Genomic DNA, 9,745 nt, shown 5'->3' on the forward strand with positions numbered 1-9,745 from the left:
TTTTATGTTTAGTATGTGTTTGAAGGAGTTGGGTCCGGTCGTTCCGAGAGGAGAATCTTGTATCGCGAGTCCGCTACCAGAAACACCGTCGAGCTCTGGAGGAAGCAGTAGGTGCAAAGTTGGAAAAAATATATATGTTGGCTTTACTTAGCTTCTTGAAACGATCGATAAAAACATATATTATTGGAGTTTCGCAACTCGTTTCAAGTGAAGTGGTGTAAAACTCATTTCTCATTATATTTTTTCCAGAAGCTTTTCGTGGGGTAAAGTGTACAGAAATCAACAAGAATTTCCTAAATTTTCATAATTGATATTCCGTGTTGTATAGAAAAACTTCGCTCCGCCTTTTTTCGCAGGCCCTGTTAGATCGTGTCGCGGTCCATCTAGCAGGGATAGGGGTTCGAGAGTGAGTAAGAGCTCGAGAGTTGATCGTGAAAGGTCAGTGAAATTGAATATTTCTCTGCGAATTTTGATTTCTTGATTTTCTTTTCTCGTCGTGCTTACTTGAGCATTGTGAAAAATCGCAATGTGGAGGATACTCGTTGGAGTTTCAAGGAAAATTGAGAAATTTATGGTTATAATTGATGTATAAAGAAGCAGTAATACCTTTCACAACTCGTTTTACGTGAAGTGGCGTCGTAAAACTCGGCGAAAAACGCGATATTCAACGCGGTGATATGCAGTAGTCGTGAAATATGTTTTCCACTAGTGTTTTTCATATCACTAGGGCCGTCCGTGAAACTCTGACGAAAAGTTGGTTTGATATTCACCAACAACAATCGAGAGAATCTCAACACATGTATCGTGTTTGTTAAGCTCCACTTCGCGTTTCACGGGTGGAATTGTAATAATTTTATTCTGCATTTAATTTTCAAGGTTTCATTTTTAAATTTTTGTTTAAATTTTTTTGCCTAAGTGTTTGGGAATTCACACAGATGGAATATTTGTAATTTAGCACTAGTCGACCTACGACGAACTCTCGAGGCTCTGCGGTGACGAGGAGGAGTTCGAGAGCGCGAACGAGCATCTCATCCGTGGTTGATAGTGAGGGTAGCAGCGGGTTAAAAAAATTTGAAAAAAATGAAATCTTCGCAAAAAAAATTTAATGAACTATCTAAGTTTAATGAAAATTTATGAGGAAAATATGTAATTGTCAGCGTCACTCGCCACGAAATTATGTGTTCAGGAAGTGACCTAGTCGATGTAGCTCGGATGTTCTCTAGTGATGAAGAGGAGATGAGCGAGTCGATGGGGTAGGTGGGCAGTATGTGATTCGGAAGAATTGTGGTATAAGGCACGATCGCAGAAGTAGTATGTTGTCACCGAAAGTGTCACCAACAAGGAGGAGTAGTAGAGGACGTAGATCGATTGAGTTGATAATAACAGTGATGAATTTTTCTTGTTCGGTTGGTCTTAGGTCGGCCTCCGAGTCGTGGCAGTGGAGTATCGAGTATGGAAAAGGTGGTAGTTGGTGGAAATTATGAGTGATTACTCTTAGTGTTTGTTTTGGAGTTTCGTGACTCTAGTGATATGCAAAACATATTTCACGACTACTGCATATCACCGCGTTGAATATCGCGTTTTTCACAGAGTTTGATGACGCCACTTCCCGTAAAAAATGGTAGTTGTGAAACTCCAATGAATGAACTCGTATGGGCGGGAGTTTCTGTAATATTTCGAGACGAGTTTTTTTCTTGAGGAAAAACACTAGTGAGTGACATATTCTACTTGGAGGAAAAACACCGAGTAGTATCAGTTGATGATGGAATGTTTGTAGACCTCATTTGAATCTTCGGTGGAGGAACCTAAGATACCTTCGCCGCGACGTGTGACGATATTGCCGCTAAGCTCCTTACAGCCGTTGAGGGAAGCTCAAATGCGGCAGAGGTCCTCGAGAGTAATATGAGGGTTAATAAGAAATATCAAATTTTAGAGCAGCAGCTTTTGGGGGGATTTCCTGAAATTGCGCGTATTTCTGTACATCGTTTTAGATCTCGCACTACTAGTCTAGTAGTACTTGGCGTATATATTATTGTTTTACCAACATTTGTTCGGCAGAAGATTTATGTAGGTCTAAATTTAAAGTATATGTGAGAGAGATTTTTGGATTTCCTGAAATTGTGCATAGCTATGTACACCGTTTCGAATCTCGCACTACTAGGCGTATATTTTGGTTTACCAAGATTTGTTCGGCAGAATAATTAAATCGATTTAGGAATTGTTTTTCAACCCTGAAATTACGATGTGGTTTTTCGAAAATTGTCAATTTGAATTTATCAGGTTACTAATGCACTTGGCGTAATGTTAGTGCTCGCGCTCGCAACTGCATACTGGTAGTTTATAAAAGCGTTTCGGGGAGTATAAGAGGATTTAGGTATCTCCCTGGGCTGCGGCCGATCTACTGCGATGATATTATGAAGGAGGATTGTGAACCATGCCCTCCCAACGCCGAGTGTCGCGGTCGTAGTATGGTGTGCAAGCCTTTGTTCAAGCGCGATGTAGATGTGTGTGTGAGAGATGAACGATTGTAGTAATGGGGCGTTTTAATAGGGGTAATTTATTCCGAAAATGTGATTTGAGTAACTAGCGATGTTCTGAGCGTTTATGTAGTGTTGAAATATAAAACGATGTGAGATGATGAAGAATTGTGGTAATCAGTATGAGAACATATGGTCAGGTTATAAGGAGAAGTTTTCGGTTTTTTTTGGTTTTTGTACATTTTTATTTCGAGCTCAGCTGTTGAAAAAAAACAGTTGAAGTTTCAGCTCGGAATTCGCATTCGTTAACGAGAAACGCAGATTTTTAGAATTTGCCTAAAAATACGCTGCTTATAGTCCTCCATTACTGGTGATAGTGCTGGAGGAATATATGCTCGCTTTTCGCAGCCGAGGTAGAAGTGTGCAGAAAAGAAGGAGAATTTCCCAAAATTTTCCCCAATTTCTTATACTGTTATCAACACACGTAGTTCACCATGTGCATACTTCCCCACACTTTATGGAGGAGAAATTGTTGATATAAAATTTGTTGAAATTGTGGTATAGGTATATGGCAGCCTCCCAGAAAACGAGGAGGATTTTCCGAAATTTTCCCATTTTTTCATATTGTTATCAACTCGCACGCAGAATTGTTCATGTGCGAAATCTCCTACGTTTTTTCGAAGACGAAGTTGTTGATATAAAAATTTGTGATCGAAATTGTGGTATAGGTATATGGCGTCACATCACATGGCAGCCTCTCTAGCTGAACAGCTGGCGGAGCGTCGGGGGGATTATGAATGTTATAAAACTCGGTATCAACTTGATCAGGACGAGGCTAAAAGGTAGTGCGAGGATGGTTACGGTTTGGGTAGTGGATGATAGTATTTTCGGGAAATTTTGGTAATTTTTTGGTGATTTACCGACTTGTTTTTGGAAAAAAAATGCCCATTTTTAACATTTTCCACAGACTGATTTAAATGAGTCACGTATCGTTGTCGTACATTTGACATTAATGTCGTTGAATGAAGTCGGTATGTTTCTGTGGAGACCGGTTACTTGCTTGAAATTTTGGGTGATTCATTAGAATTAGTAGGGCGAAAAAAGATTATTTTTTTCTTACAAAAAAACACTTTTTCATCGATCAGATTTTGATCGATTTTAGGGGTCGTTATCGCGTAGTTAAAATGCTGAAGTTGGGAACAATAATAAAATGAATTTTCCTGAAATTTTGCGAAATTTTCCGATATTTTCCTGAAGTTTTTCGAAATTTTCCTGAAATTTTCCGAAATTTTCCAACACTGCTTTATGTGTTTTTAGATATCTCCGTGTAAAATGTCGGGAGGCGAGAAGACTTGGGGATAAGGACTTCGAAGCGGCATTTAAATTGATGTGTAATAGGGGCTGTTTATATATGCGTGGGTAATCTCGGAACTGTATTACTTCACACGTACTGTATAGGATTATATATACGAGTTCGTATAGAAGTGAAAAGAAATGTGGGAAGAATTCCGCGAAATTTTATCATAATTTCCGTATTGTCATCAACACGCACGTGGTCATTCCCATGATGATGAGGATATGAAATTTTGTTTTTTTTCTGCGACTCGTTTGTAAACTCCTGAGCTGAGCTGAGCTTGAAATTGAAATTGTTTTTCGTTGATTTTTGGTTAGTATCGGAGTCGTTACCCTCTGAGTTTGGCGATCAAGTTGTTCACACTGCTGGGGGTACTTTTTGGTCGTTGAAGTCGTCGAAGAGAATTCATTGCCAAATCGTGGAAGCGATAGAAATGTGGTGGAGACCTGTGACGATGATTTTAATTATCGTCTTGTTGGCTGCATGGAGACTGAGGAGGTAAGCTAATATGGTGTTTTTCTTCTTCATTTTTTTCGGAAAATTTTCGAGAGAAAAATTAAATCGTTTTTGAGAAATTTTTGAAGTAGGAGAAGTAGGATTGTTATGGTAAGCGAATTGGTGAGAAGATATTCTCTCACCACATGAGGGAAATCGTCATAATTTTCTTCACTATCCAAAGGGGTGACGAAATGATGGGGTTTTCATAGAGTGGCGTCTTAGTTTTGAAGTGAGGTTGAAGTTGTTTTGGTAGTTAAAGTAGTTTGAAATTTAATACAGTGGAGTTTCACAACCCGTGTCACGTGAAGTGGCATAAAACTCGGTGAAAACCCGATATCGCGGTGCTATGCAGTAGTCGTGAAATGTATTTTCCACTAGTGTTTTTTATATCACTAGGGTGAAGAAACTCCACTAGTATGTTGATTACACATGAAAATTAATAAGTTTTGGGAAATCGTCGATAATAGTGAGAAAATTATTGAATTCAGCTGAGATAGATATACTGGTATCGTTATATAGCGTGAATCTAAGCATAATTTTTTCTGAGAAGGCGTTTATGTTTGGATATTTGAAAACGTCGTGAAATGATTGTGTATTGGTCTAGTGCGTTTGTAATAGTTTCTTGACAACTACTCCAGCGGAGTTTCTTGACAAGCTTTTTGTAAGAGCATTTTATCACTGCACTACAATGTAGTGACTACATATATTAGAGTTCCTTGACCCTAGTGATGTGAAAAACATATTTCACGACTACTGTGTAGGGTGAATATCGAGTCTTTTTTACGGAGTATTATGTCCCTTCACGTAAAACGTGAAACTCCAGTGCAGGTGGTCGGACAGGAGATGGGCCCGCAAGTCGGCTCTGGAAGCGGTGACGGCGTGTACTCGTCTCGGCAGTGATGGAAGTATCAGAGGCATCAGAGTTCGCGACTTAGCCGTTGAAGTCTTGCATTGGTCTGAGGGGAAAGTACGTACGTATATGGACGAGCTTGCTAAGGAGGCGGCGGACGTGAAGTCTTCGGGAGATGGGGAGTATTGGTCGGATGCTGCGGTGAATCGACTGGTGGCATCGAGTAAGGAGGGAGGGCGCAGCTATCGCATGTTTTGAATTGACGATACTACTACGACTATCACGACTACTATAACTACCATCAGCACAACTACTACTACCCCCGTGAACAATACTACTACGACTATCACGACTACTGTGACTACTATCAACACAACTACTACTACCCCCGTGAACAATACTACTACGACTATCACGACTACTGTGACTACTATCAACACAACTACTACTACCCCCGTGAACAATACTACTACGACTATCACGACTACTGTGACTACTATCAACACAACTACTACTACCCCCGTGAACAATACTACTACTACGACTATCACGACTACTGTGACTACTATCAACACAACCACTACTACCACCATAATTCGTACTACTACTACGACCACCACGACTACTATAACTACTATCAACACAAGTAGTATTACCACTGTGATCAATATCACTACGACCCCCACGACTACTATAACTACTATCCACCACACCTACTACTACTACTACTACTACTACTACTACTACTACTACTACTACTACTACTACTATCACTATTACGACTGCTACTACATCTGCAACTACGATCATCACATCTCAATCGCCTATAAGCTTATGCTGATGAGTGCGAACATAATGAACTTTCCATCATGAGTCATGACTGTGGTGGTGCTCTGATGAAGGGTCACCATTGAACAGATATTGTCAGTCGCTCCTGTTGCGCATAGTAGTCAACCTAACGAGGTCGATCGGACATCTTCGATGCGGGAAAGTAACCGATCAAGGGTTCAACGAAGTCGATCGGACATCTTCGATGCGGGGAGGTATCCGATCAAGGTTTCAACGAGGTCGATCGGACATATCAAGCCTTCAGTGAGGTCGATCGGACATCTTCGATGCGGGAAAGTAACCGATCAAGGGTTCAACGAAGTCGATCGGACATCTTCGATGCGGGGAGGTATCCGATCAAGGTTTCAACGAGGTCGATCGGACATATCAAGCCTTCAGTGAGGTCGATCGGACATCTTCGATGCGGGAAAGTAACCGATCAAGGGTTCAACGAAGTCGATCGGACATCTTCGATGCGGGGAGGTATCCGATCAAGGTTTCAACGAGGTCGATCGGACATATCAAGCCTTCAGTGAGGTCGAGCGGGCATCTTCGATGTAGGGAGGTAGCCGATCAAGGGTTATAGTAGTCCTTGTGTCGGACTACCACGACTACTATAACTACTATCAACACAAGAAATCAGTATTACTACGACTACCATGACAACTTTAACTACTATCAGCACAACCACTACCACCGTGAACAATACTATTACGACTGCCACGACTACTGTAACTACTAACAGCACAACTACTACTGTCACCGTGAGTCGGGTGAACTACGGTCAACTACGCCACTTGACGTAAAACGGGTGAAACTCCATTGAATAATGATAATTCGTTCGGATGATCGTTTCAACTGTTCTGTCATGTGAAAGTCCTCAGAATTCATCAATTGAAAGTTGTACGCAAGAAATCATCCAGGAACCTATAATATTCTCGGAAGAGGAACTCATTTTGATTTTTCCACGTATGGCTGGGAACACATCAGTTTCCCCCATGTAAATGTCATCATCGCATTGGGAACATCAGTTTCCTGTTGATTTTCCGTTGAGTTTCCTGGGATGGGGCAACTATGCCACCGCCGAGAGGTACAGGGAGCCGTGCTCGGAATCACCTTGAGATGCCTTATCAGGGAGAGGCTATTAGGGATGGGGCAACTATGCCACCGCCAAGAGGTACAGGGAGCCGTGCTCGGAATCACCTTGAGATGCCTTATCAGGGAGAGGCTATTAGGGATGGGGCAACTATGCCACTGCCAAGAGGTACAGGGAGCCGTGCTCGGAATCACCTTGAGATGCCTTATCAGGGAGAGGCTATTAGGGATGGGGCAACTATGCCACTGCCAACAGGTACAGGGAGCCGTGCTCGGAATCACCTTGAGATGCCTTATCAGGGAGAGGCTATTAGGGATGGGGCAACTATGCCACCGCCAAGAGGTACAGGGAGCCGTGCTCGGAATCACCTTGAGATGCCTTATCAGGGAGAGGCTATTAGGGATGGGGCAACTATGCCACCGCCAAGAGGTACAGGGAGCCGTGCTCGGAATCACCTTGAGATGCCTTATCAGGGAGAGGCTATTAGGGATGGGGCAACTATGCCACCGCCAAGAGGTACAGGGAGCCGTGCTCGGAATCACCTTGAGATGCCTTATCAGGGAGAGGCTATTAGGGATGGGGCAACTATGCCACCCCCAGGATTTTTTTTGTTTTTCCTCGATTTTCCTCTCACGGAGTCGTTCAGTGACCGGACGAAAACCCGTTATAGCAGTGTGGAAATATATATTTGATTCCATTAATTCAGCTTGATAGGAGCTGACACTGATAAGGAGCTTGACACTAGTATCCTACCAACACCCGAGGCTTATAGAGCTCAGATGAGAGAGGTAGTAGTAGTACACCATGGATGGCGATGGTGTACTATCACTCTTCAGATGGAGATTGAGCGTCAACAGGCCATGGAGGTGTCTGAGGCGGTGGTGAGATGCCCAGTGGTGAGGACAGCAGTAGTAGCAATCTACTCTACGATATGGTACTCCCAGTCTGAGGAGGTCCTGGTTAGTCTTATTAGGTTATAAGACCGTGATGTTATAATTGATTATTTTTCGATGTATTTGGTGTAGCATGAGCTGGCCCATGGTGTACCATAGGACACCCATCGTATCATTACACTATTCTTTATAGACGTTGTGTTGGTAGTGCTAGTCACAGGACCACTAGTTGAGGCAGCTCCGTTCAGCGAACATTAAATTCCAAGCAGCCGCTATCGTTGCACCAACAGTAGGAGGTGACAAGCAGACCGGTACACCGCTAACACGAGACAACCACAATCTATAATGGCAACCCTTTGGTCAGAACAACAGTTTGTGAGCATCTTACTTGCCACCCTCAAACCCCTGCCGCTTACATTCTCTGTATAGTCCAATTTGAGGTCAGTGAGAAACGAATCGACGTTTCAATATACACCCTCGTCGCCGCGTGTTACTATCATGCTGCTCAACAACTGTCAGTCAAGTGATACGAACCATCCGGAAGTAAATTAAGAAAGATAACGACGTTTCACTGTACACCCTCGTCGCCACTTGTTACTATCATGCTGCTCAACAACTGACAGTCAAGTGATGCGAACCACCCGGAAGTAAGCTAAAAAAGATAAAGACGTTTGACTACTCCAACAATGATATGCAACGATCGGTAGAATCAACATTCCTTACAAAACTACTACTATGATTAATCACCATCATACATGGCGATGATTCATGGTTGGTGACTCTGGTGGGGCATCGACTCCTCCCATTTGAGAGTATAAATGGCCGGCAGTAGACTGCACGCGTCGAGGTGGAGGTCTTGGCGGAGATGTTGAGGGCCTTTGGTCATGACAATATCCCATATACGATGAGTAATAATCATCGGGAGTCCTCCAAAATGATGTTTGCATATATGTCGATGACCGTGGTGGATGGCATGACTGTTGGTCGTATGAGCATATGGCGATTTGAGACGCGCCTGAGAGAAGCTCTAGATGTTGCCTTCACTTGCAAAGCAACATTGATAAGACAATCGTAATCGAATCGTTTCTAGGAGCTCATTGCACGGGAGGCTGAACAACACTACATAAAAGCATTTCTGTTGAGCCAAGATGACTCATCTTAGATGAGGTTGTTACTCTAATACTTGACAATTTTTCGAGGCCACTATCATGCTGTACACCCCCCCCCCCCCCTGTGAGTTATAGGAGCTACATCAAATCCTATCTAGCTATAGCTAGGTCCCTCCTCCACCAAAGGCAGCCGTGAGGGGAAATATGCACATGGTCAACTATATGTGTAACACATAATGTGTTGGCCATAATATGGGAATTTCGGGGGATTCTTCTTGGTTTCTGTACACTTCTACCGCAAATTATTCTACCGGGAAACGACAACATTTCCCTGCTGCTTCTGATGCCTCATGCAGATGAGACCATTGGAGATGATCGAAGCGAGTCGGACAATGTTACTGAAGCGATGGCTGTTTTCACTATGGCAATCATTTCGCTGTTTCAGGTGAGATTATTACCATACCCACAACCACTACTACCGACTCTGAGTCACTGTAGTACACTGTACTCACCTACTATAATAAAAACACTCTACGTTAGAAACCAAATCCATTCCTCTCGCTAAACCTGAGCGGACTCATACCACACCTCCACGACAGACAATTTGTGAACTCCCCAGTAATCATAAAATACGATGGTT

At 42.7% G+C, this 9,745-nt stretch overlaps 3 protein-coding genes across 3 annotated transcripts in view; all 3 read left to right on the plus strand.

Moving 5' to 3' along the window:
- Nucleotides 1-2,288, plus strand: part of Pmar_PMAR013997 (hypothetical protein) — a gene marked incomplete at both ends in the record, with an annotated part of 2,761 nt that extends 473 nt beyond the window's left edge. The window contains 5 exons of the mRNA XM_002787157.1: nucleotides 367-438; nucleotides 1,158-1,253; nucleotides 1,418-1,461; nucleotides 1,811-1,897; nucleotides 2,281-2,288. Of these exons, the coding sequence (XP_002787203.1) occupies nucleotides 367-438; nucleotides 1,158-1,253; nucleotides 1,418-1,461; nucleotides 1,811-1,897; nucleotides 2,281-2,288 (307 nt within the window). The remainder of the gene's footprint in view (nucleotides 1-366; nucleotides 439-1,157; nucleotides 1,254-1,417; nucleotides 1,462-1,810; nucleotides 1,898-2,280) is intronic.
- Nucleotides 2,289-2,414: 126 nt separating this feature from the next.
- Nucleotides 2,415-5,437, plus strand: Pmar_PMAR013998 (hypothetical protein; the record flags this gene model as incomplete). Its single annotated transcript, XM_002787158.1, has 5 exons — nucleotides 2,415-2,527; nucleotides 3,206-3,319; nucleotides 3,795-3,868; nucleotides 4,149-4,329; nucleotides 5,158-5,437. 5 exons carry the CDS (start codon nucleotides 2,415-2,417, stop codon nucleotides 5,435-5,437), a joined length of 762 nt encoding a protein of 253 aa, XP_002787204.1.
- A 2,127-nt stretch (nucleotides 5,438-7,564) lies between these two features.
- Pmar_PMAR013999 (hypothetical protein) lies at nucleotides 7,565-7,984 on the plus strand (the record flags this gene model as incomplete). The annotated part of the gene is made up of 3 exons (XM_002787159.1): nucleotides 7,565-7,619; nucleotides 7,818-7,891; nucleotides 7,940-7,984. Coding segments are annotated over 3 exons (174 nt in total), but the record flags the coding sequence as incomplete, so codon positions are not given.
- Between the last annotated feature and the right edge of the window lie 1,761 nt (nucleotides 7,985-9,745).

This window comes from Perkinsus marinus, assembly GCF_000006405.1.
Source record: "Perkinsus marinus ATCC 50983 genomic scaffold scf_1104296930230, whole genome shotgun sequence".
Classification (NCBI taxonomy): Eukaryota; Perkinsozoa; order Perkinsida; family Perkinsidae; genus Perkinsus; species Perkinsus marinus.